This window comes from Microtus oregoni, unplaced genomic scaffold (assembly GCF_018167655.1).
Source record: "Microtus oregoni isolate MIOR12 unplaced genomic scaffold, Mior012 000025F_ref0000491, whole genome shotgun sequence".
In the NCBI taxonomy this organism is placed as follows: Eukaryota; Metazoa; Chordata; class Mammalia; order Rodentia; family Cricetidae; genus Microtus; species Microtus oregoni.
The window spans coordinates 9,856,241-9,884,200 of NW_024543084.1; the positions used below are offsets into that span (position 1 = coordinate 9,856,241).

Consider the following 27,960-nt stretch of genomic DNA (forward strand, 5'->3'; position numbering starts at 1 on the left):
CCTTCCAGGTGCCAGCTCTTCAGTCCCGAGTTCCTTCAGCTGAAATCTAGGAACTACGACACTTAAGTACCAAACAAAAGGAATAACCTGGGTGACAGTCATAAGGAAGGAAAGAAGGGTGGCACTCTCGGGCTGCAGGAGTGTGACTGTTTTGGAGACCAGCGATGACATACGTATGACAGACGCAGCAGCAGCAGAGTCGGCGGTGGGGGCTGGAGAGCCTCAAAACACTTTAATACGGACATGTGGCTGCCGTCCATATAGAACAAGGTCTCTACCCTGCGAGATCAAGCTCAAGCTAGGCAGTAGAAGAGGCCCATGGGAGGCCCCCCTGGCCACCCGACCAGCCAGCCCAGGGCCTGTCTTCAGGCTCGCCCTTACCGCAGCTCTGGGTGGTCCAGGGTGTTACCAAGCCTGCCTTTTTGGTTCCCAGTTTCTCCTCCTGCCAAAGGGAGCCACAGGTGGGGGCTGGTGCAGCTGGTAAACCAAGTGAGCTAGAAGACAATGATGAGTAAAGCCAGGATCAGGATGGGGAAAGAGGATGAGCACAAGTGCCCTAACTCAGCAGGAATCTGGGCTCCTATGGCTGCCAGCAGCTCTAGGACCCAGGCAGTGTGTCAGAGCCAGACCTCAGGGCTTAAGGTCTGGTCCATCAGTCAAGTATGGTCACAATGTGTGTGTGTGTGTGTGTGTGTGTGTGTAGCACCCTATCCAGTATGCAGTGTTAGCTCCATCACTACCAGCTCTGCAGGTGAGATCACAGCCTAGTGTGCCAATGTAGCTATCCTGTTCATCCCTGTTGGCTGATAAGGACACCCCCACAGGCTGTGTGGAATGAGGAGACACCTCACAGCTACTATTGTGGCTCTGCCCTATCGCTGTGTCTGTGATGTAGAGCCGGGCCATCAGGGAGAGGTACAGCCATGACTAAGGACCCTAATTCTTTCCTCTGCACGGTCTCAGGCAGCTGCCCTCCTCAGATGGGAAAGGTCAAAGTGGCCACAGTGGGTGGCAAGCTGTCTGGTCCAGGTGGGCCTGCAGCAGGTGCAGGGATTAGAAGGCTCTGGAACACAGAGGATGAGTATGTAAATTGGCTGGTGTGGGCTGTGAACACAGCCTCAGCTCAACTCTCCCCGAGGCACCATCTGTCCCTAGCACATAGTGACCTGGACTCCACCTGAATCACCAAACATGTCACCCATGCCTGTGTCCAGCAGCCCCTGAGGCCCACAGGCCTCTGTCTCTGGCCTTCTTCGAGTTAGGTGCTGTGCAAGGCTATGGTATGGCATGACCATACCCAACCCCCACCTGGAGTAAAGGTCTCTTTCTGAATATGTGGACATATGTTAAGGCTGCAAGGCACTGTGGGAACACAGACATGGAAAGAATTTCCAGAAAGCAGGAACAATTGGATAGAATTAAGTGTGAAGATAAGCGGGACCAAGTCCCATGGAGAGCTGGCTAGACCCCTGGTGTCCTTAATTGTTGAGAAGATGGTGACAGACTGGGCCCTCACCCATCACCAAGTGCCTGTGGGGTGGGGGAGAGGGTCCCACCTCTGCAGACTCAGCCTAATCGTGCAGCTGAGGGCAACAGAAGGGGAAACACAGCCTGGAACACAGGAAGGCTGACTTTAATCCTCAAAAGAAACCCGGCAGGGCCACCTGGCTGCGACCAGCAAGTGACCTCCCTGCTCTCCTGGGCCCCACCTTTCTGGGAAACAGAACTTGAGTATGATTTCTGTCTCTTCTGGTCTCTCCTGGCTATTGGGCTTGCTTGTACTGGTCCTGTAGAACTCTGTGACCCACACAGGTATGTTCATCTGGGGCAGGAGCCCAGTGGAAGACGGCACAGGTATGTCCAGCCTCAGCCCACAGACAGTATGTGCCCCCAGGAGAGCTACATTTTAGCATTTAAGAAACTCTATTGGTGACTCTTAGGGTGAACTATGGAGAAGATCCCAAGTGGGATACCCCTAGAGGGGAAGCCACAACCCCTGTGGCTTTGTACCAGGACTATCGGCACCAGGACCATCTGGGCCTGGGTCTGGGATATTGGGGTCACCTAGCCTGTCAGAACCTGGGATACTGAAATTAAATCTTTCTAATTTCTGGAACAGTCTATGGGGTTGTCGCATTAGCAGAGGAAACCCTCAGCACAATGCTGCCCCCTAATGGCCATTACGCATCAGTGACGACACAGGCTCTACCATCCGGGAAACACCAGATCTATCAAGAGGTTCCTAAGAGGAGGGGTGGGTTTCCTAGGGAGGTGGTGGCTGGAAGGAAGTGTTCCAGCTCCAGGAAGAGCAGGGGTGGGGGTGGGGGAGATCACGTAGGTGGGTGCGCTCGGCAACCTCACTTGGGGAGGAAAGTATGTGCTTGATCAAGGTAAACACACAGCTGAGCGAGATTTGACATAAACGCCCTCCCCAGCATTGGGCCAGAAGTGGAGAAGCTTCCCCGCAGCAGTTGCCTTAACCACAGCCCCCTTCACAGTCCGTTCTCCCTGCTCCGAGAATGTGGCTTCTGCTCTCACCCCTGGCATGAGAGCCTCCGCTTGCACGAGAGGGGCCACCCTCTAAGATAACGAACCAGCTGCCAAGTGGAAGGCAGCTCAGGCTGTAGTTAGCAGTGTAACGTAGCCCCAGTGCCTGAGAACCAAGACGAGGTCACAGGATATTCTGGTGAACTCCGTCAAGCACAGACACAGGGCCTCCCGGTCTCCCCCAAACTGTGCACCCCTGCTTTGGCCACAGCTCCACGGAGAGGCTGGAGTTACCTGTTGAGGGTGCTGCTGTCTAGGGATGGCAAAGTGAGAAGGACATAGGTTGCCCCTCTGGTGGGTAGCACATGGCGCAAAGAGTCCCAAGAAGGAGGCGGGGTGGGTGGGTGTTGGGGATCACCAAGCTTCTGATGCTGGAGGAGGCCCTGGGTAAGGCCCAGGCGGAAGGACAGTAGGCAGGTGCCGGGAAATATTGGAGGCAGAGAATGTTTTCTGGAGAGTGACCAAACATACTTCCAAGTTCTTGAAAGGACAGAAACCACAGCTGCACATAGAGGAAGCCATTAGCTTTCTGGTGGGCAATTGCTGATTCCTACAGGGAAAAACCCTCCTGGGTCCCCTCTAACCCTGGATTCAGTGGGGCCACTGAGGGCTGAGTGTGGTGGGGCAGAACAGGCCTTTCCAGGAATGGGAAGGAAACAGGTGAGATGGGTGTGAGGACCATGAAGGCTACAGAGGGGACATCTTAAGCTCCTGTGTGGACTGCACTGAGAAAAGGCTGGGGCCAGGGACGGGGACACAGCCAGAAGAAGGTACAGGGAAAAGTCCTAAGAACTCCTGGGACAGTGAACCCAGACAGGCTGACGAACCCTGTGTCAGCGTCCTCAGACACGGTCACCCTGCTAGCAATCAATGAGGAAATTAGGACAAATGCATCTCCCATTAACTGCGGGCCAGCACAAAGGAGTGTCTGTCGGTGAGTATGTCTCCCTGACCAGAGTGGCTCAGGCCAGAGGTAAACCAGATGTGTGAGGTGGGCCAGTATGAGAATCAGTACAACCCATGTCCCTCTCCACCGGCCCGATGCGCCCAGACTCTGGGCTCTGGGCCTTAGGCTAACAGGAGGACCCTCCACAGGGGACGTGAGGGGTGGGCTCTCACCTCCTCATGCAGGCACCGAGGGCCTGGAGAGTAGCCATCTCTCTTTGCAGCTTCTTCTCCAGCTCCCGGTGTCTCTCCTCTATGGCACCTTTGGAAAGGGCGCCACGACTTGATGAACCAGCAAGGCAAGGCTGAACCTGAGACTCTGAGGCAGGGGTGCTGGATACAGGACCTGCAGAGCATCGAGGCCTTGCTGGCCTTCTTGACCCTTGGGAAGGTGGGGCAAATAGGCAGCAGGCTTTGGGAAGAACCTCCACCCTCCCCCGACATGGTCTTGCTATATGTGACTCAGGGAGCATCTACTATTGTCACTACTCTCATTGTCTGGGCAGCTCCCATCCTGATCCCCAGACAGGAAAAGGAATGGGGCCCCGTCGCTCCCAGCCCAAGGATCAGCCAATAGGCATGATGCCCACCACCCAGTCCCACCTTGGGGCTGGCTCTCAATGTGAGTCCCCAGGTTTGAGCTCAGAGGCTTCCAGCTGGGGCTGTCCTGGACGTAGGTGCTGGGGAGAAGGGGCTTGCCCTGCGTGTCCACCCAGTCCTGGGGAGTTCCTCTGCTCCCGTCAGACACTAAACTTCTGAGGTAAGAGGGAGGCGTGAGAGTGGGGGTGGTAGGTGCTGTGCTGGGGCCCAAGGGCGGCATGTCGGAGGCCAGGTCACCAGCTGTGTCCAGCGATGTCGACTTGTGTAACTTGGTGGTTAAGATGTCGATACGCTGCTTGAGGACATCGGCCATGGTCTCCAGTGCCTGCAGCCGGGCCTGCTTGTACTGGAAGTGCGGGAGGCCCTATGGGCCCAGATGCTCAGTGTCCTGGGGGTCCAGGTAGACACATAGCCCCCAGGGCAGGTCCTGGAGCTTTATGGGGTCAGGGGAGGAATCAGTAGACAGTAGCAGAGGGGCACCACTTACGCCTTCCCGGGGGCATCCAGTGTTCTGGGTCTCAGCACAGTTCCATGGTTTGTTCAAACACAGACAGAAGCTGCAGAGAGAGAAGAGTGATTGGACACTCATCCCCAGCAACACGGCGTCGAACCGTATGTGCAAAACACACGTGTGCAAGCCAGGCGGTGGTGGCGCATGCCTTTAATCCCAGCACTCGGGAGGCAGAGGCAGGCGGATCTCTGTGAGTTCGAGACCAGCCTGGTCTACAGCGCTAGTTCCAGGACAGGCTCCAAAGCCACAGAGAAACCCTGTCTCGAAAAAAAAACCAAACACGTGTGCAGCAAGGAGAGACAATGAGGCCATCTGTGAGAGAGTCAGGGTTCACCACAGACCAGAGGTCAAGGCTAGGACACCATGTATCATATCACATGTGGCTCAGTAGAATGGGGACCAAGTGTGGGTGAGGTATAGAGACACATGCTGGCAGGAATGTCAGACTCCACCGTCTCTGGGAAATAGTCTGGTGAGTCTTCACATACCAAACACCAAATTAACACAACTGCCGGCAATTCTCCGTCTGGGTAAAAGTACCAGAAGCCAGGGTGTGAACAGATGTCTGCACATCATGCTCCCAGCAGCAATGCTCCCAACAGACAATGCTAAACAACAAACAAACAAACGAGGTCCATGAACAGATGATGGTTTGGCAACACGGGGCCCATCCACACAACAGTGTAGTGATATTTCATTTGTATTTTAATAAATAAAGCTTGCCTGAAGATCAAGAGTAAAACAGCTCCACTGGACAGCCTTACAGACCAGGCAGTGGTGACACACATCTTTCCTCCCAGTAGCCACACTAGTTTGCCATAGAAACCAGGCAGTGCACGCCTTTAATCCCAACTCTAGAGAGGAACACAAAATGCGAGGAGACAGCTCTTTCACACAGTCTCATTCTGAGATTCCTGGAGGGAGGATCACCATTTTGGACTGAGGTAGTGGTCAGAGTCAGCGGCTGGCTGTTTTGCTTTTCTGACCTTCAGGTTGAACCCCAATATCTAACTGTGCTCCACAATGGGATGTTTCTCAGCTTTAAGAAGGAAGAGGGAATGGTCCCTGTTACACCAGGGGTGAACCTCAGAGGCATCAAGCTGAGCAACATCGGCCACAAAAGGACAAGTCTCACAGGATTCCACACGTCTGAGTTCATGTAGGCCATCAGATCAACAGACGATGATGCCAGGGACTGGCAAAGGCTTCTGGGTTGCGGTTAATGGGACAGAGGACCCATTGTGGTGGGGGGGAGGGGGGAGAAGAGAATGTTCTGAGGATGGATGGTAGTGATGACTGCACAGTAATACGAATTGATGCCCCTGGATGTGCCTCTAAAAGTTAAACCAGGCATGGTAGTCTATGTCTGCAATCTCAGCACTCCGAGAGGCTGAAAAAAACTGCACAGTGAGACCCTCACCCAAAACACAGAGCAAATGCTGATGTGAGGTTATACGCCTTTAATCCCTCCTAGCAGGGGGAGGAGCATCTCTATGAGCCCTAGACCAGTCAGAGCTGCACAATGAGACCCTGTCTCCAAACAAATAAAAATAAAAAAAAAAAAAAGAAGCGAATCACAACAAACAACAAAAGAAGTTAGGTGGCGGCGGCCCAGGCCTGAAAAAGCCAGTTTCCTAGGCAACTGTGGCAGGAAGAGTTTAATGCCTGCCTGGGTAACTTAATAAACTTAATACAACTCAATAAAAGGCTGGTTTTGTTTGTTTTGTTGTGGTTTTAAAGGCTGGGAAGGGGGTAAATACCTTTAGTCCCAGCACTCAGGAGACAGAGGCAGGTGGATCTTGGTGAGTTTGAGGCCAGCCAGGGCACAGTAAGTATATAAATAAACAAAAGCAAGGGATATAGCTCAGTGGTAGAGGGCTTGTCTAACAGGTGTGAAGCTCTGGGTTCAGTTCCCAACACAGAAGACCAGGGGAGGGTGTATGAGACACCAGCGGAAAGAAGCCGATCAACTGGGCTAAAGTTGAAGCTATTCTAATCGCCCTTTATAATAACATACCATACAATACCAAAAAAAGATTAGAAAAAAAGGATGTTGAATATATTTTATCATACACAAATGATAAATGTTTGGAGATGGATGCATTTAACCTAATTTAAATATCATGCAATGTGTGCGTGTATCAAAACACCACATGTACCCCAGCCATCCATATGTACAATTTTTATGTTTTTATGTATCAGTTAAGCATAAACTTAAAACAAAATCCAGATGGATTGAGGATTTAAAAAATGGGTATCGTTGTAAATGTTATATGTGTTTCAGTATAGTTTTAAAGAGTGGGAATAGAAAGGGGGCCAGGATGCAGTAGAGAGAGACAGGTCTACAGCTTCCCACAGTGACGGGGACACCCCCTCTAACACTGCAGGACGCTGGAGGAGCTATGCAGGTTGTTGAGGACTACCCATGGGTACGGCAACTGGTTGGACCTGAGTCCTCCTCTGTTTGGAGATAGAGGCTGCTTTAGAAGTTCACAGATCCAGGCATCTAGGCTTCACTTCAGACATGATATCTCAGGATACAGCCAGGGAAAGACTGGGCAGAAGGAAGGAGGGAGCTGGGGAAAGGCGTCAAGAGGAGGAGGAGCGTCCATCCCATCCGGCTAAAGGAATATACAGAGGGGTAGGAGCAGGCACCAAGGAGGCCATCTCAAAGTTCCTCCCAACATTAATGCCAAAAACATAGCCATGAATGTCCCTAGTGAGCCTAGGGCAGGATATTTCTGGGAGCAATCTCCTATGAGGAGCTGCCAATCCCTTGTGTCTCCTCCTTCTCCTCGCCTTCCTGTGTTGGCCATGAGTACCTTAGCAGGTGGCCAGAATGAGATCAGGCCAAGGAGTGGCTGACAAGATCCAGAGGTGGAAGAGGGGAGGAGCTGTCCTGTTTTGGTGGTGATGGAAGGGAATGAGAGGGAAGGAAGGAGGGGAGGAGGAAGAAAAGAAGGGCACACGTTACTGGTGGGGATGGGAGATGCTGAAGCCACTGTGGCAAACAGCTTGCAAGTTCCTCAAAGAACTCCACAGAGAAACACAGTGCACACAAACCCCATACATCATCCTGGAGTGGACCTCTGGGTCCCTGTGGCTGGGCCATGTGTTCCCAGCCTGCTGTGATGGGTGCAGGTGGGCTACCCAGAACAGGAGTAATGGGTTAGGAGCTGGACACACAGGTGAAGTCCTCTTTCAGGTACTCAGTGCCAATCACAAACCCACATGTTGAAATCTTGAAAGAATAAATTTCTCATAAGTCTAAAATCCTGGTCCTGAAATATTAAAATTCTGAATATTGAAACCCAAACCCTGGGAGCTCGTGTCTGGAAAACCTAAGTTCCTAGGGGGGAAAAGCCTGCATGAGAGGGTGGCAAGCCAGGCATTGTGGCTTGGATCCTTCTGCTCTCTGCATGGCCTCGGCTACTGCATCCCGAAGAATGCCTAGAATCCTGGGGACATATTTGTACCTGCAAGGGATTCTCCAAAGTCCAGTATTTGGGAGACCTTCAGTGAACGGGAAAACGGTCCCCAAGAAGCAAGGCCCTAACAGAAAAACAGAAGCTTTCTGTCATGACTAAGACTCCCGAACAAGCCCAAGACCAGGCAGGTAGCATCTCTCAGAGATGGCCTGTATACGCTGTCCATGTCCACCCTGTGGCCTCCGTGGCCTTCGTCACAAACCCTTCACATTCTGTCTCATTTTATTCTGTGGGGTTCTTTTCCCACATCTGATTTGTCGATGCTGTCTTTCATTTGTGTTTTCACTTCACTCACATCCTCACAGGGCAGGAGATGTAAATTCACAAAGACGTCTAGAGAGCTCTAATGAATCATTTCTTGGCGCTTTCTGTCAGTGTGGCTCTGCAAAGAGCACATTCATACACTGGCTTGGGTGCACAAAATGTGCACCCAGGAAACACTGAGGCCCCCTTGGCCTGTGAGATGTCTTTCCTACAGACCCACTTCGGTGGAAGAGTAAACTGTTGGGACCCACTCTTTGGGTGACATCTCTCCCCAGAGGATAGCTTATCCCTTATCCAGATGACTAAGATGAGAAGGCTGGGTACTCAGCCACACAGATAGTGCCCTGTCTCCTACTGAGTGTGGCCTGTCTGCCCACAGCCACCATATATTCACTGTGATTGTCCCTGAGTATTAATGACAAGTACCTGTGTCCTGCTTGCCTATTATACTGCATAAAGTGGCCTCTGGAATGTTCTGCTACATTTATGTCTCTCAAGCAAATCTCCCTTTGAAATGTCAATATATCTCTTTAAAGACTTCAATTTTTGTATGTTTCCAGAATTTAATTTTCAATATTAGAAATTTGTTTGGGGGGCTAGAGAGATGACTCAGAGGTTAGGAACACTGGCTGCTCTTCCAGAGGTCCTAAGTTCAATTTCCAGCAACCACGTGGCGGCTCACAGCCATCTGTAATGAGATCTGGTGCCCTACAGGCCAGAACACTGTCTATATAATGAATAAAAGGATCTTTGAAATGAAAGGAATCTGTTTTCCTTTGGGTATTTCGGCATTTAGGGGTCTGCTGTTCTGGACTGTTGTGTGGCACGAACACCAGGGAGAGCATCAGGAAAAACAAAGGCAGATGTTCAGACAAGTGCAGGGATTCCAGGAGCACCCCTTGGGGTAGCTGAATGGGAGATTAACCTGAGTCACAGCACTGGATAAAGGAAATGTGAGGAGACCCTGGTGCACCAGCAGGCTGCAAAAGCTGCGTCTACATCTTCCCAACAGGGAACAAAGGGAAGGACACTCAGGACACCACTGCCAGAAAGTGTCAGAAGCTACCTTCTGAGGGCTGGGGGTGGGGCTGGCACCTTACAGTGTGGAGTAGGGGGTGGGGCTGGCAGCTTACAGTGTGGATCTCCTATAGGGATGCTGGAGGTAACAGACAGGTAACATTTGCAGACAACAATGTTCTCATCCTGTGCATTTAAAAAACAGGCTGGGAGCAGGCAGGATGTCTCAGTGGGTAAAGGCTCTTGCTACATAAGCCTGGCAACCTGAGTTCAGTCCTTGGAATTCATGTGAAGGTGGCAGGAGAGAGCCACCTCCACCAAGTTGTCCTCTGACCTCCACAGGCAAGCTATACAGCACGTCCTCACCTCCATACACACAATACTAACTAAATACATTTCTATGTTAAAAATAAGTTGTTCTGGGCAGCTACCACTTGGAAGGTAAAGGTAGGCAGATCTCTGTGAGTTCTAGGCCAGTCTGGTATATAAAGCAAGTTTTAAGACAGCCAGAACTACACCAGGAGGCCCTGTCTTGAAAAACAAACACCCCCCCACAACAAAAACAAACAAAAAGAAAGGGAGAGAGAGAGAGAGAGAGAGAGAGAGAGAGAGAAAAGGAGGAAGGGAGGGAGGAAGAAAGAAAGAAAGAAGGAAAGAAAAGAAAAGATGGGCTGGAGAGATGGCTCAGTGGTTAAGAACACTGGCTGCTCTTCCAAAGGATATGGGTTCAAATCCCAGCTCCCACATGGCAGCTCACAGCTGTTGTTAACTCCAGTTCCAGGATACAACATCCTTACATAGGCATACATGCAGTCATAAAATAAATACATAAATAAAAAGGAAAAAAAAAGATTCCAGTACTTGGGAGGCAAAGGCAGGAAGATCTCTGTGAGTTCAAGGCCAGCCAGGTCAACAAAGTGAGTTCCAAGACAGCCAGGACCATTACACAGAGAAACCCTGTCTTGAAAAACAAAAAACAAGAAACAAACAAAAAGGCTGTTCTGTAGAGAACTCAGTCAGTAACATGCCTACCGTATAAGCGTGGATTTACTTTCCAGAATCCACATTAAAACAAAACAGACATGGTGGTCCATCTTTATTATCCCAATGTTAGGGGAGCGGAGGCAGGAGAATTCCTGGAGCTCACTGGCTGGCTAGTCTATCCTAATTAGCAAGACACAGGTACCAGGGAGAGACCCTGACTCAAATACCCAAGGTTGATAACTCCTGAGTTCCAATATCTGAGGTCAACCTCTGGCCTACAAACACACAAACATGTGGAACTGTATACACACAAAGTCCATTCATGTGCATGCACACATATCTACACAAATGTGTTGCTTCTAATCACAGTGACTTTCACACCTCAGCAAAACACAGCAGTCAGTGTCTGCTCCATAAAGCACCGGGATTGCCACGGCTGGTCCCCAAGGAGCCACACTGTCATGAGCAATGTCCTGAGAGCCCCCAGCATCCATCCTCCCCTCCTCCACTCCGAGCTCCCTATATTTTTGCCCAGGCAGAGGATCCCTGCCATCCCCACCCACCTGTCTGGAGCCTCCTGGTTCCCAAGCACCATGCCAGATGTCACCTTGCTCCACTTCTGCAGTGGTGACCTGAGACTCCCGGGGGCTTCCAGGTCCTAAAGCAGAGAGGACACATAAGACCCACACCCTCATTTCAGGTCAGAGTTGGGCTCCAGCCTCTACCAGGGCATTTCAAAGAATTAGGGGTGAAGAGGCAAATAGGTCCCTCTAGTCCTGTCTATCTGTGGGGACTGTGCTGGAACTCCCCCCAGACAATCAAACAGGAACCAAGTTCAGCTAGGAACATTCCCCAACATTGCCTCCATCCCAGCCAGGGACAAAGGTGTCCCAAGCTTATCCTCTTCTCATTAGCATTGTCTCCATCCCAGGTATTCTCTCAAGCTGCCCAGAGCCAATGCCATCTCACCCCCCAGGGCCCAGTGGCACCCAACCACCCACCTGTTGATGGGCAGTAGGCAGGCGGGGTAGCAAAGAGCCTCAGGCTCAAAGGCTTGGCTAATTCCCTTCTCATCACCCACAGAGCACATACCTCAGACTGTACGGAACTGGGAACAAAGGTGACGATGCCAGGGCTCCTCTGGGAAACCACAGGGACAGCCTTGCCCAGGATGGCCTCTCGCTGTTTCCGATATAGCTCCTGCAGCCTCTGGTTCCGCAGCTCCAGAGCGTGTGCAGCCAAGGTCTTCTGCTCCATGGCCTGTTGGCGTCGGGCCTGGGCCTTCCGGCGCATGAAGTCACGCAAGGACTCAGAGTTACGTGGCTGGCCCAGAGGCTGCCGTGGCCTTGGACAGGGTGGGGTCTCCAGGGTGTCTTGCTCCTTTGCTGGTTTGCTCTGAGGGAAGTCCTGGGCAGGCTCTGTCCAAGCTGGCTTGACTTTTGAAGGAGGAGGGCCAGCACTTTTTTCCTTACTGTAGGGACTCTGAACAGAGGCCCTACTCCAGGGCTGCTGGAGAACAGGATGTACCCTCGCCTCAGAGCTCCATGGGCTGTACCCAGGAACCTCCCAGTCTGTACCAGCTGTGTAAGTCCTCTGTGAACAAGCTTGGCCAGCCAGAGCGCTCCAGGGTCGCTGTGAGAAGGGGCCTGACTTTTTAGGGGGGCTTCCAGACCTCTGGAAGGAGGGATCCTGTCCTAGATTTTCCCAGGCCCTCTGTGGACTGGTTTGCCAAGCCACGGCACTCCAGGGCCGCTGGGAGAAGGAGTCTGGCTTTTCTGGGGTGCTTCCAGGCCTCTGGAAGGAGGTGTGTTGTCCCTGTGCTGCCCAAGCTCTCTGTGGACAAGACTCCCGCTCAGCCGCCGCTTTCTTCCAGTGTTGCTGGCTGTGCAAATTTCCAGCCCTACCCAAGGAAGAGCATTTCCCTTCTGTTGCAATCCAAGCACTCTTTGGGGAGCCCTGAATGTCCCAGGGGTTCTGGAGTCCCTGCTGGCTCTTCCCTGCCAGGTTTTGTGGCTTTGGCTTTGATGACGAGAGCTTCCTTGCCACCCTGGGGCGCCTGGCAAGCTCCAGACCAGTCTGGATTTGCTGGCGCAGGTCTTGTAGGATCTCAATGGCACCCTGGATAGTTCCTGACTGATCATGGAAAGCTAGGTTGGGTGTGTGCTCAGAAACCTGCTGGTCACCACGGGCACAGGGAAGCTTAGAGAACCAGGTGTGGACAGATGTGTCCCCGACGGTTCCTGCTTCCTTGTCAGAGCCTGCAAAGACAAGCGATGAAGGAGTGTTGGGGTCTGTGGGCTGGGGGAAAGAACAGACTTGTTCCTCCATTCGGGACATCATGGGGTGACCAGGGAGACCTTGGCCTTGGCCCCACAAGCTCCCTCTCAGTCTCTGCCCTTATGATCAGCGCACAGGAGGGTAAGTGCTGCATTTGAGTGAGCCAGCTCCGCATGTGTTGGCGGAGTACACGGAAGGGCGGCAGGTGTCCCCCACAGGAGTGGCCATTTCCATCCACTCTCTTCACAAAAGCCCACGTAGCACATCTGCTCTCAAAGCTGAGAAAAGCTCTCTTCAGGTTTGTAAAGGTAATTACTCCCAAATGTCTATCTCTCAGGGAAATCTCGAGAGGCTGCCCAGTTTCCACCCTCCCCCCCGGGGGGGGGCAGCACAGAAATCTCTGTGCCTACTCACAAATGCCACAGCAAAACACAGCAGGCTAAGGCTGAGGCAAGAGGTACCTAATTCCGTGGCGGGGGACTTGCTCTGGAGCCGGGAGAGGGCAGGAGGGGGCCCAAGCAGCTGCCTCACCAGGGCTTGTCCTTTCCTCCAGGCGTACACACCAGTCAACTCAGAATCTTAAATAGAAAACACACAGCCGGGCCACGGCCCTCAGACCACTGGCAATGGTTCACACCACTTCTGGAGACAACTTGGCATACCCCGCAAGGGCTCACAGGGAAACCCCTCACATCCAAACCCCTGTGGGAACAAAGCCAGATGTTTAGTCACTAGCCAGCATGGGTGAGGAGCACCCCAGAGTGACTGATGGTGAACCCCAGGATCCTGTTCAATAGCAAGGGTAATAAAGACTCCCCAACAACAACTCTCCCCATGAGCACTCCACACCAGCCTAGGCACACAGCTCACATTTGACCAGGAACAACAGCAAGGCCGCAGCCTCGGTGACACCCACAACCAGCCACTCAGCCAGGGGCTCCTGCCAGGGCCACGACGGAAGCCATGTCACAACCACATACCTTAGCTGGGAAATTAATACACTCTGAAGCTGGCCAGAGTCACAGCAATGGGGCCAGGATCAGAGATGGCGTTAGGCCTCCTAAACAGTCAGAAATAAATGACCGGCGTGGCTGAGCTGCCCTTAACAGACACTGACATACAACAAACACGGCCAATCGAGGTTTTACTCCATGATCTCAGATTGCATCCACCAATACCAGCGCTGACTGGCCACCATGACGACCCCAGTCACAGGGCCCCACAAAAGCAGGAAGGAAGCAGGCTTTTACACTCGTATACACTTTCCCACATGCTCACAAGGTTCATTCTTACTCTCTCAAGCTATACTGCTCGGTTTCCCACGGGCTCACACACACACACAGGTTCACACAGGTTCATATGCTCCGTGGAAGTCTGTGCAGGACAATTGTGAACTTACTGTAAATTACGGATGTGGCAGACCACAGTATGTTCTTCCTTGCCGGGTGGTGGCAGCGCACGCCTTTAATCCCAGGATTTGGGAGGCAGAAGCAGGCAGAGCTCTGTGAATTGGAGGCCAGCCTTGGTCTACAGAGTGAGTTCCAGGTCAGCCAGGCTGATGATTACACAGAGAAATAAAACAAAACAAACAAAACAACAACAACAACAAAACAACGTTCTGTCTCCAGAGAATATGGACATGCCAGGGTACACCCATCATGTCCTTGCTTTAAAATGCATTCAACTATCAAAATGTTCGCAATTCTTTCTAGAAGGCCACCTCATGGGATGAACCATACTTCACAGTTTTCTTACACAGGCGTACACAAGGCTCACACACAGACACACATTCACATGTTCACATGCTTGCACACACTCACCCATTCACACAGGTTCTCAGCTCATGATAATCCACATACTCATACATTCACATACAGGCTCACATAACTCATATATGTTCTTTCACATTAGCACACATGCTTACACATTTCCACATGCTCATATGCTCACAAACAGGCATTCACTCATTCAGACATGACCACGCACTCAAATGCACAAGCAACCATATACATATGCTTTTTACACTCGCATGTGTGCAGTGCACATGCACACACAAGCTCTCACACACACAAATTGCTCACAGACACAGACATACTACTTTGGGCCCAACCAGCTCTGCAAAACTCAGATCACACCTGGTGTGTTCCCAGGCACTCCACCCACGTTCCTGCTCAAGGTGACACTATCTGAGGCTTGGAATCACATCTCCATGTGGACTCAGGCAGGACTTGCCCTGTTTCCTATGGCTAGCCCATCACAGCTCGGATGATGCAGAGCATTGACCCCTGAGGGCAGCGTACCTGAGTTAAGTCCTTCTCAGTCCTCCTCCTCCACTGACCTGTCAGCTGGGAACTGAATCAGCAATCTGCCATAGTTTAGAAAATTAAGCCATTGGGGACTGAAGAGAGGGCTCAGCAGTTAAGAGCACTGGCTGCTTCCTGGCTCTAATCCAACACCCACATGGCAGCACACTAACTGCAGTTCCCAAAAAGCTTACACCCTCTTCTGGCCTTTTTAGGCACCAGGCATGCAAATAGTGCACAGACATACATATAAGCAGAATGCCCATACACATAAAATTTAAATTAAATATTTTTAAATTAAAAAACCTCTCGAAAAGTAGTTAAATCATGATAGTCACCTATCCAGGCCAAAGAAAGACAAAGCCCTATTTTGCACAGACTGAGTGATCTCTTCAGCCGGAAAGAACTCTGCTGCACTGAGCTGTTCCAGGCTACTCAATTCTCCAGTCCTGAAACTACCTATCTTGGGCACCCAGCCACACCCGCCATGGGGACAAGGCTTCCAGGCCTTGCTTTCTCTAGGCCCCAGCTTCTTAAACTGTAGGTCTTGGTCCATATGGGGCTGCATACTTACAGACACAGACATACCACCCCCAGTCCAGCTAGCTCTGCAAAACTGAAATGTGGGGGCAGAAAACAATGGCTACAGTAAAAGGTTTCTAGACACACAGCATCTGTGGTAATTTGAATGTAATGGACCCTTATAAACTCATAGGGAGTGGCACTATTCAGAGGTGCAGCTTTGTTGGAGTAGGTGTGGTCTTATTGGAGGAAGTGTGTCACTGTGGGGGTGGGGTTTGAGGTCTCCTATGCTCAAGCTATGCCCAATATAGGGGACAGTTCACTTCCTGTTGCCTTCAGATCAAGATGTAGACATCTGAACTCCTCCCCCAGTCCCATGTCTGCTGCATGCTGCCATGTCCCACCATGATGATAATGGACGAAACCTCTGAAACTGTAAGTCACCCCAATTAAATGTTTTTCCTTATAAGAGCTGCCGTAGTGTTAACTCTAATGTAGATTTATAATGAAAAGAAGCAAGCTGAGAACGGAAATAAGCAAAATGTACAGATTGAGAAAAGGGGTACCAGGAAGTGGGATGGAGCTAAATCCTGTGTTCAAGGAGATAAACAGATTAGGAAATGGAATAAAGGGAGTGGTGACCTCAGGATCTTGCCCCAAGGCCAAGGCATATGACACGGGTGGAGCCTGAATTGCCTTGGAGACCCCAAGATGTTAGAGATGCTGGAACTTGCTGAGGAAAACTACTAACAGAGAATGAACAGCCCAAGAGGAAGAAGTACATTGTGGTCAACAAAGCTGAAAGGAGATCTAAAGAGTGTTTTGACGTCAAACATGAAGAGGCAGAGTTTGAAGTTTTCCTAGCTATTTTCATTTTTGCTTTGGTCTAGTATTTCCTCACTATATTCTCCTTTGGAAAGGTAATGGATATCCTGTATCATTATACGTTGGAAGTATGTGATCTGTTTTTTTGATTTGATTTCATAAGGAATTACAGTTAAGAGGTTGCATGTATCTCAGAAGAGACTTTGAACTTTGGACTTTTAAACATTGTTAAAACTGTGATAGACTATGGGGACTTTTGAAGTTGGACTTTGGAACTTTTAAATGCATTTTGCATTATGATAGTGTTACAAGCTTATAGGGACCATGGAGTGGAATGTGGTAGTGTGAATGTAATTGGCCCCCATAAGCTCATAGAGAATGGCAATATTAGAAGGTATGGCCTTGTTGGAGTAGGTACAGTCTTGTTGGAAGAAGTGTGTCACTATGAGGGTGGGTCGTGAGGTCTCCTATGCTCAAGCTACGCCCAGTGTAACAGTTTACTTCCTGATGCCTCCAGATCAAGATGTAGAACTCTCAGTTCCTTCCCCAGAACCATGCCTGCCTGTATGCCGCTGTGTCCCACCATGATGATAATGGACTAAATCTCTGAAACTGTAAGGCAGCTCCAATTAAATGTTTTCCTTTATAAAAGTTGCATGGTCATGGTGTCTCTTCACAGCAACGAAAACCCTATTTAATGCAAAATCAATTTAAAAATCCAATGCATCATGAATCCAGGATGCTTCTGGCAGTGCTTGTCCATGTTACATCACAAAGATTCCCAGCAGCCTCAGTTCTGAACCCATGGCAGACACACGGTGCATGCCGTCATTTCACACAACTCCAACAGATACACCTGAAGTGCCTCAGCAAGATCCCAGACCACTGCATCTCATAAACCACAGAGATTTTATTATACTCACAAAACATTTTGTCTTTCTAGAGACAAAGTTGTTTTATTATAAAATTGTACTTCCCTATGACCATTCATCAGTATGGGAGTCTCAAATCAGTACAGCTGAATTATATTGTGTTAGAGTGATTTAGTTTTTCAAGACAGGGTTTCTCTCTGTAGTCCCGGAGCTCACTCTGTAGGCCAGACTCGCCTTTAACTCAGAGATCTCCCTACCTCTGCCTCCCAAGTGAAAGGATTAAAGGTGTGTGCCACTATTGCCCCATAGAGTATTTGATTTTTAAAACTGCTCTTTGAGTCTTGGAAAGAGCAGGGATACAAGGAACATACCTAAACATAATAAAGGCAATATACAGCAAGCCAACAGCCAACATCAAACTAAATGGAGAGACACTCAAAGCGATCCAACTGAAACCATGAACAAGACAAGGTTGTCCACTCTCTCCATATCTATTCAATATAGTTCTTGAGATTCTCGCAATGAGACAACAAAAGGAGATGAGATCAAGGGGATACAAATCGGTAAAGAAGTCAAACTCTCACTATTTGCTGATGATATAATAGCTTACTTTAACAGTCACAAAAATTCTACCAAGAAACTTCTACAACTCATAAACACCTTCAGTTATGTAGCAAGAAACAAGATTAGCTCCAAAAAAAATCAGTGGTGCACGCCTTTAATCCCAGCACTCTGGAGGCAGAGGCAAGCTCTGTAAGCTCGAGGCCAACCTGGTCTACAAGAGCTAGCTCCAGGACAGGCTCCAAAGCTACAGAGAAACCCTGTCTCGAAAAATAAAAAACAAAAAAAACAAGACAAAACAAAAAAAAAGACGATTATCATATGTACTCACTCATAAGTGGTTTTTAAACATAAAGCAAAGAAAACCAGCCTACAATTCATAATCCCAGAGAACCTAGACAACAACGACGACCCTGAGACATACATGGATCTTATCTACATGGGAAGTAAGACAAGATCTCCTGAGTAAATTGGGAGCATGGGGACCACGAGAGAGGTAGAAAGGGAGAAGAGAGAAAGGGAGGGGAGCAGAAAAAAAATATATAGGTCAATAAAATAAAAAAAAATTAAAAAACTGCTCTTTGAATTACTGACTTGAGTTTCACTTTTAAAAAAATCTTTAAGGGGCTGGAGATATGGCTCAGTGGTTAAGAGCACTGACTGCTCTTCCACAGGACCGGGGTTCAATTCCCAGCACCCACATGGTGGCTCACAACTGCCTGTAGCTCCAGTTCCAGGGGATCAGCAACCCTCTTCTAGCTTCCAGAGGCTCCAGGAATGTATATGGTGCATATAGATCCAGATAGGTAAAACACTCATATATAAACTTAAAAAAACAACTGTCAAGTGGATTTTGGGGGTTGGGGCAGAATTTCCAACGATTTCTGAAAAAGCCCTAAGCACACGCCTGGCACATATTTATGTGAAAATCAATCAAGTTTGAAAAACCTTGAGGATGCTTTCGCATCCTGCGCTATCAAATATTCAGGAGAGATTTAATCCTTTATGCAAAATATGCAAATAAATAAGCACAGGCATCCATTAGTATGCAAATGTGCTTTTGTTTTAGCGGATGTTTGCATAATTGAACAGAGACCGTTTAAGACGGTCTGCTGCAGAACAGGACACCAGGCCAAGAAAGGTTAACCTTGGGGCCTCATAGTCCAGACTTGGTGCAAATCCCAGCTGCTGTCCATCAGCCATGGCTACAGGGCTAGTGCCTAGACTTCTCCATCTATAAGAGGTTTGACAGTGTTTAACTGTGTTTAACAGTGCCTCCTGACAGGGCCTAGCATGGTTCCTGCCTTTTCAGGCCGGTGAGAATAGGAGCAGAATTCTTCAGTCTCAGGATGAGGTGTTTGCCCAGGCTGGTCACACCCGGGTTTCAGTAGGGAGGGGGATGGTTGAGCTTCCCAAGAAGCATTTCAGTCCTGCCTTTATGTGCCGCACCCACCTGATCATGTGCTCTCTCTGCCAGGCACTGGGCCAGAGGCCCCATGTAGGGAAGACAGCCCCCACTGGCCTCTCACACTCATCCAGCCTCCCCATTAGCCCACCAGAGGAGTCCTGGTCGATAAATGGGTCCTGATGGGCACATTTTTTCTTCTGCCGAGCAGTTTAATGGCAATTAATTTTTTTACGGGAGGATTTTTAATCTGTGGAAATGGATGGAGTCCCCAAGTGCCCTGTCAAAGCTCCAGACCGACCTAATCTATGATAAAAAATGCAAAGCGAGGTGATATAATCTGAAATTAAATATCGTGCTTCATTTTCCTTTGGCCCGGATGGATGAATATTTTATATCTATTGTGATTTAATTTTTTGTTAACTACAGCAAATTTCTAATTCATCCAATTCCCAAGTCCTGTGGCTCTGACCCCTGAACCCAAACTCATCTCTCCTTAGCCCAGCTGTGGCTTCGTCACTGACAGAAACTAATGGTCACTACCATCAGGGTGACAAGGTGACTACGATGATGAATGCAGTCAGTGGCACGCCCTCTGACCCTGTGTCAGGCAGACGGCAGGTCATTTTTCAAGCAAGCCATTAAAACAAAACAACAGAAAGCGGGGCGGGGTGGGGGGGATGATGATGATGCGGAAGGTGGTTGTATTTTATGCATTTTCAGGGCACCTTCCAGAACCTTCTTGTTGTTACCGTGTCTCTCACTCTTGGGTGCCAAAGGTGTTTGTCCTCCCTACCCTGTATCACCTCTGAAAGACTTGTGTGTAGGCAGAGACTCGTTATCCTAGAAGACACGGCTTTGCTTGGGAGCAGAGGCACCTCTCTCTCAACATGTCTCAAAGACATCCTAGACTCTTCCTGACCCCCCAACATCTGAAAATATGGCCTTTCGTTGGGGTCCAGCTAGATGGGGGGGAACCCTCCAGTTTACCCCCCACAAGCTATAGAGGCAGCACCCTGACTGGGAGGCTGGGTATCTATAAGGATCCAAGCTCAGGCCAGGCAGTGGTGGCACGCTCCTTTAATTCCAGCACTCAGGAGGCAGAGGCAGGCAAATCCCTATGAATTCAAGGCCAGCCTGGTCTACAGAGCAAGTCTCAGGATAGTCAGAACTGAAACAGAGAAACCCTTTCTCAAAAAACAAAAAAAGGATCCAAGCTCAATCTATCCTAGATAGAAGCCCACCGGGCTCACCTGCCACCCACAGGTCACTATCTAGATCCCCTGAGGACCTGCCATAAAACTGGCAGCCATCCCATGGGTCAGGGCAGAACACGTACCTGCAGGCAGCTCACAGAGCCTCCCCACCCCCACTGCCCAAACATGCTTTCACCTGAAATCCCGGATCCCAAATCAGGGAAGGCACACAGCAAAGTGTCCACACATGTCAGACAAAGGGGAGAGCCAGGGCTTCCACCTTCCCCATCTTTTCAGCATGTTACTGAGAGAGCAGCAGGATGACAACACTTGGCGTGTGGCCAAACGGCTTTATGTCATTCCCATCTGCAGAAGCTTAAAGGACAGCTCACATCACTTGGGGAGTTGTGGACTTCCGCTTCACAACAAGGAATCTTCAGATCTTAAGACTCCCAAGCTTCCTTGCCTGTGGTAGAGTTGGCAGCCATGTCCCCAGCACAGAATCAAGAGCCTTGTGTCACCCTCACCAGCTAGAATCACAGACTCTGTGGTCCCTAGTAGCAAATCTCACCTCTGCCTTTGACAGTTCTGCGGGGGACAGATGACTTTGGAGTCTCTCTTTTGTAAGAAGTACTTCTGATCCTTTTGATGTTTGTCCTTGGAACTGAGTGAGGAGAAGGGGAGAGAGGGTGCGGGGAACCTTAATCAGACAACCTGCAAGCAGGCAACACATTCACCTTGACCCCAGAACCTGGGTTAGTGTTTGCTGAGTGAAGGAATGATTGAATGAACCAAGTCGCAAGGAATTCCAGGAGTAGCGTCTTTGCCCTGGACATGACTCCTACCAGGGAAGGAAGATGGAGGCTGGAAATGAAGAGTCCACTCTGATTGACAGACATGTTGGCATCACTCTGATGGGGGAGAGCCTCTTCAAAGCTCCACAGGAAGTTCAGTGGCCAACTAGAGTGAACTTGTTCACTTGGGAGGCTGAAGTAGGAGGACAAGTTCAAGGCCAACCTAAGCTACTAGTGAGGTCCTATCTAAACAGGAAAGAGGAAGAGCACTAAGAGGAAGAGAAAGAGGAAAAGAGAAGCAGGAGGAGGAAGACGGGGGAGGAGGAGGACATGTCCTGTGGGATTCCTGTCATGTGACATGCCCAGCGTCATCAAAGCTACAGAGATAGGAAGCAGAACAGTAGGTCCGAGGCTTTCCTGCATGTCTTGCTTTCAGAGGAAAAGGAAAGTGTGACAGTCAAGAGGTGGGGACCAGTGGGCCTGGGAGGGCTGTGGCTTCTGCATTCCGTACTTGATCTGTAGCCCAGCAGCCACACTCATGGTATGGAAGAAAAGATGGCTTATCTGACAATTGCTAGAACAGGATTTTGTGGAAGGCAGAAGAGAAGATAGGGCAAGGCTCCAGGAGGTCCTGTCTGACCTGTCCCTCAGCCAGCTTGGGACCCTGCCTACATCTGCCATTGACTCGCAACCACATGGCAGGGAGTGCCCCAATACACCTATGCCTGCTGTCCAACAGGTGCCAGCTGGAATACTGACCAGCCTTTACCCTAGCTATCACCTATGCCCCTCCCTCTCCATTCCCTCCCTTGCATCTACAAAACCTCCTAAAAGTCTACACAGAGTCTAACATGCAGTCTAACCAGCAGCCCCTGAGCCCAACATCCTCAGACAGGGTTGAGGCTCCTGCTATCTCTTCATCCAGGTTCCTTTTTGTTGAGCAAAACCATAGCTGTTGGGATGTAAAAGTCTTCAGCCCCACCACCCATCCTTCAGTACCCCCAGGGCCAGGCAAGGTCATCTTGGGCATTGCCTTCCATCTACAAAACGGAATAACAAGCCTCAAGGTTAGAAGGGATCTCGAGGTGTGGGTTCAGAACAGGTGGGCCTACAAGGCTGTGGGAAGGACGTGGCCCTTCTCTGCACAAAGGATGCCTTTGCTGGAAGACAGCACCTGGTCCATTCCTACCATGACTCCTTCGTTGGAGAGGCAGAGAGTAAGAATCCAAGCTCCTAAGCATAGCAGGATGTCATCCACTCCCTGACCGATCCCTTTCTAGCCAGGGTCCTTTCTAACCATAAGTGTCCTTGTTAGTCTCAGGGTCCAACCTAGAGCCACTCACCTGAAGCATGGTGCTGGGGAATCCTCGAGAGCCCCCGTCTCAGGCTGAGAGGTGCCCGATCTTTGCTTCTATGTTCAGCTGCACGAAGGATGCCTGAGCCAAGAGAATGGAAAGAAGAGATCAGAGCGAAGTAACTTCCAGAATGGAGTTCCAGTTTAGAGCCCCTGTAAGCCTTTAAATTGTTCCTCTGCTCAACACCTCAGGCCAGAAAACACATCCCACAAGGCCATCTGGACATATACCATGGTGACTAGCTAAGAAGTCACACAGTCTCGTCAAAGCCAGCATAAACATCTTGGCCCGGGAAGCTTTCTCAGGCCAACTATGAGCAGAGCCCTCTAACCGGCCAACTTTCTTCTTTTTACACAGTCTAGGACCCAAGCCCAGAGAATGGTGCCACCCACCACGGACAACTCAATTAATACAACTGAGATAATCCTAGGGCCAGCAAGATGGTTCAGGAGGTAAAACCACATGGCCATGTAAGTTTGGTAACCTGAGTTCAATCCACAGAGCCCTCATAACGGTGGACAGAGAGAACTAATGCTACGAAGTTGTCCTCTGACCTTCACACACTTGTCATGGAACACATGCCACCACACACATGCATCATGCATACAGAGAGGATTTTGCTTTGTTTTGCTTTGGTTTGGTTTTGATTTTTTAAGACAGGGCCTCTCTGTGTAACAGTCTTGGCTGTCCTGGAATTCCCTCTGTAGACCAGGCTGGTCTCGAACTCACAGACATACACCTGCCTCTGCCTCCCAAGAGCTGGGACTAAAGGCATGTGTTACCGCCATCGGGCAGGATTATTTATTTATTTATTATGTATACAGTGTTCTGCCTACAGGCATGCCTGCAGGCCAGAAGAGGGCACCAGATCTCATTACAGATGGTTTGGTTATGAGCCACCGGTTGCTGGGAATTGAACTCAGGACCTCTGGAAGAGTCAGTACTCAATCACTGAGCCATCTCTCCAACCCAAGAATTATTTTTTTTTAAAGTCCATTTCCCATAAACTTATTGCCCAGGTGATTCTACAGCTCATCAAATTGACAAGTGAAATTAGTCATCACACGAGGTGACTTTGGCATAAACACAGAGGTCACAGTACTGACAATAGAGCCTGTGCTCTTAAGAGTCTGGGTTCTGCAAGGAGTTAGATTTGAGACCTCGTGTATTGTAGCAGAAAACTTTCCACTTTGCTTTCTCTCTGAGACTGTTTATGAGGCTGAGTTTAAAGGTGATGAATTGTTTAATTTCAGAGAAAAAAATTCCAAGCAATGCAGTGTTCAAGCTATAGCATGGCTATTGCTGGCTTTTAGCCAGGTTTGCAGTGAAAATCAGAAGCAAGAAGCAGAGAAGGATTTGAAAAGCCTTTGGTTTGACCCGAAAAGAGCCTTTCGCAACGTCGGAGCTGAGGATGATCTGCATGAATATTAATTTCAGGAGAGAGCTGCTGGGGCAGCCTGCTTGCAGAGGGACACCTAGGCACTCAAAGGCCACTGAAGCCAAAGTCCAAGTGGGCCCACTACAGCTAGGCTGGTGGCAGACCTTAGCGTTGTCCATGTGATGCTAGTTTTGAGGCACAGAGAACACAGATCACGAGCTTGTGGAGGCTCCTGATGAGATTTCAAAGCAAAGTCTTGGGAGGCAAAGCCAAGATTCCTGCAAATTGTTTGCCCTCGGAAGGATGGAGTCTGAAGCTCTGAAGGTGAAACCTAAGCTGCAAAAGAGACCCCAGGAAGTTAGAGCTTCCTGGGCAGTAGACGTGCTGAGGAAAGCTGCCGGCAGCAGCACAAACAGCCCAGGAGAGAGAATGCAGGGGCTGCAGCAAGTAGGGCCTAGAGGTGGGACTGCCCAAGCCCTTTGGAGTTCATACCATGTTCCATGCACCCTAAATGCTGGACACAAACTACATAATACATACTACAGGGGCTGGACGGATGGCTCAGTGATTAAGCACACTTGCTGTTATTGCAGAAGATACTGGTTTGGCTCCCAGCAGCCACTACAGGCAGCTCATACTGATGTGTTTATATGAGTTCATCTTCTGGCCTCCATGGGCACCAAGGCACACATGTAGTGCACATTCAGACACACAGGCAAAACAGTACGTATGTTAAAAAAAAATTAAGCTATAGGATATAATATTTTCCTGATAGTTTCAATCTCAGCTTGGCCTAACACCTCCTTGATGTTTCTTTGTTTTCTTTGAAATGGACGTGTTTGGCCCATATCATTGTATCTTAGAAAAACAAAACTTTCTGCCTTGAGTCTCAGAGGAAAATTTGATTGGATCTTTTAGCAATTCTAGAAACTTTGAGCTTCTTGGAGATGGGCTCAGTGGATTTTTGCTCTGAGGTAAGACCTCAGAGTCCACGGCAGAATGGTATGGTTTTGATATTAAAAGGTTTCAAAAGCTCCTGTGTTGAAGGCTTGATCCCAAATGGTGACAGCACCTGAGGTGTGACCAGATGCTAATTCTAGGAATGTGTTAATCCACTGATGGGTTTCTAGCCAAATAGGCTAGGGGAGCTTGATGGGAGGACAGAGTGTGTCTTTGCAGGGTACATTTTATCCCTGGGTCCTTATCTCTGTCTCTGCTTCACGTTCACTGCGTGGTGTGCAGGTTGTCTCCACCACGCCCTTGCACCACGCATGCAGGTTGTCTGCGCCATGCCCTCGCACCACGCATGCAGGTTGTCTCCACCACGCCCTTGCACCACGTGTGCAGGGTGTCTCCACCACGCCCTTGCACCACGCATGCAGGTTGTCTGCGCCATGCCCTCGCACCACGTGTGCAGGGTGTCTCCGTGCCACGCCCTTGCACCATGTATGCAGGTTGTCTCTGCAATGTCCTTGCACCATGATGCTCTTGCCTTATAGCAGGTCCAGAAACAATAGATGACCGTGGACAGAGCCCTCTGAAACACAGGCCAAAGAAAATCCTCTTCTAGATTCTTTTTTTTCCCAATATTTTGTCACAGTGTATACTAACACGCATCTCAGAGAGCAGAGTAGGGCAGTCGTGGGGGTATGGTACACGGTGACTGGTGACGAACTTTGTGCTTCCTCTGTACTTAACTGTACTTTCCAAAAAAAAAAAAAAAAGTACTCCTTGATAGAAAGTCACAGAAGGACAAGACCCATGGGCCCCCATTTCTGAGGTACCCAGAGTCATCAAACCCACAGAGACAGGAAGCAGAAGGAGGCAGGTGCCAGGGGCTGGGGAGGGGATAGGCTGTTGGGGTTGGAATGAAGGATGGGTCATTCTAGAGAAGGATGGTGGTGATGGCTACATAACAAGAAGCAGGTGCCTACAGTGAACAGAACATTTTTAAATGGTAAAGATGGGACTGGAGCCATGACTCAGCAGGTGAAGGTACTTGTTGTGAAGGCCCACATCTTAAGTTCCATTCCCAGGATGGATGATAGAAGGAGAGCCCCTGACTCCTGCAAGCCGTTCTTGACCTCCACAGCTGGGCTGTGGCAATGATCCCACACACATATACATACACACACAAATAAATAAATGTAATCGATTTTTAAAACAGTAACATGACTAATTGATGGGGGTCATTGGTTAATTAAATAAAGAAACTGCGTGCCCTGATAGGTTAGAACATAGGTGGGTGGAGTAAACAGAACAGAATGCTGGGAGGAAGAGGAAGTGAGCTCAGTGACGCCATGCTCCCCTCTCCCGGGCAGACGCAATAGCTCTGCTCTCTGAGACGCATGCGATGAAGCAAGCCGCCAGGTCAGACATGCTGAATCTTTCCCGGTAAGACCGGTGCTACACAGTTTATTAGAGATGGGTTGATCAAGATATCAGAATTAGCCAGTAAGGGCTAGAGCTAATGGGCCAAGCAGTGTTTAAAAAGAATACAGTGTCCGTGTAATTATTTCGGGGCATAAGTTAGCCATGTGGGCGGCCGGGTGCCGGGGACGCAGCCCCGCTGCTCCTATTACAACAACTAATTTTATGTTCTGTACTTTACCACAGTTTTTGAAAACAAACCTATTGCCTTAGAAAAGAGATCCTCAGAGAAACCCCTAAGCAGCTGCCTGGCCTCCAGTGTCTCCACCAAAAAGCTCTTGAGGTATTTGTTTAACTGTCACCCGCCTTTCCCGCTCCAGAAAACACAACCTGTCTTGCTGTGGGTAGCAGGTGGGCTTTGCTGGTTGCACCTAATGGTGCCCAGGTCTGTTTGAACAGCCCCCGAGGCTGCAGAGACAAAACAAAGATCCCACTCCCAGGAAACTAGGTCCCTCCTTCATCTCCCACAGGCCCTCTGGGTCTCTGTCTTCCAAGGCTCCATCTCTCCCATACAACATGTAGCTCCCAGTTGTCTGTCTCGAGGGTTGTCTGTCCCGTGTGCCTCGGTCACCATCATAGCCTGGTCTGAAACACTACCTTTCTGGAATCAACCCTCCTCTTTTCCCACAGTCTGTGGTCCACACCTGCTGGGCAAAGCAGCCACTGACCTGGGCAAGCAGCCACCGGAAGGTCATTTGTCATCCTTGGGGTCTTCTTCTGGAATCCTGTCGAGGAGGTCTTGTAGAGGCACGAGGCACTAGAGGGGACAGAGGTGCCCAGGGAGGCACAGCTAGCCTGCCACTGTGCCTGGGCCCGGATCTTGTCCCTCAACTGCTCCAGACGAGGGTTACTCTTCCTGGGCTGACGCTGGGGCCCCAACACCAGGGGTGGCCTTTCTTTCCAGGGCCCATGGAAAAGTGCGCATGAATCATGCCCGCCTGAAGAGCCAGAGAGTCGGCCAGATGACACTGAGCTGTTCGCATCCCTGGTGTCCAAGCACGGGGACCACACGGGCAGGCTGCAGGTCTTCATGTAGGGGCTTGGCTCCTTAATACAATCAGACCAGGCCACCGAGGGAGTTGCCCCAAGAGTCCCCAGCTTCTGGGAAAGCATAGGCCACCTCAGAAAGCTGTCCTTGGCTGCATGAGGATGGAACTCTTCTTCCCTTGGAGAGAGTGACAGCACAGCCAGTCAGAGAGGAAGATCTCAGATGGAGTCCTGTGATCCGCAGAACCCCTTTCTCCTTATCTCTACCTCAAGCCTGAGAAAGACAGGAGGAACCGAAAAATGCCACCACCACATGGACACGCCCTGACATTCTCAGACACTAACCACAACCTTTTAAGGTTGGTACCATGATAAGTTCAATTTATGGATGACTAAATTGAGGTTAGGAGGAGCCAGGCCAAGCCCAAAGGCACAAGCAGGTTTTGGTCAGAGACCCACACACTGGACCTCCGCATCTTCCCACCTCCCACAAAGACGCCATCCCTGGGGGAAGGTGACCACAGGACTAGTAACAGTGCTGATAGTTTTGTTACGTCCACACAAACACTACCTGGGCTTGATGGTGGCCTTCTGACTCGCCATTCTCCCTGAGGCCTTGGGGGAGTAGAGACCTTCTTGCTGGCTGTCCCTGGGGCAGGTCTGCCAGGTTACCCTTCGGAAGGTGGGCAGCACACCCAT

At 49.9% G+C, this 27,960-nt stretch overlaps 1 protein-coding gene across 1 annotated transcript; it reads right to left on the reverse strand.

Moving 5' to 3' along the window:
- Positions 1-215: 215 nt before the first annotated feature.
- LOC121462935 (coiled-coil domain-containing protein 187-like) lies at positions 216-27,960 on the reverse strand. Its single transcript, XM_041674911.1, has 10 exons — positions 27,833-27,960; positions 26,943-27,439; positions 22,455-22,547; positions 20,889-20,981; positions 11,449-12,614; positions 10,920-11,014; positions 4,580-4,649; positions 4,096-4,456; positions 3,667-3,838; positions 216-494 (listed from the first exon to the last, which is right to left on the reverse strand). Exons 1-10 carry the CDS (start codon positions 27,958-27,960, stop codon positions 299-301), a joined length of 2,871 nt encoding a protein of 956 aa, XP_041530845.1. The 3' UTR covers positions 216-298.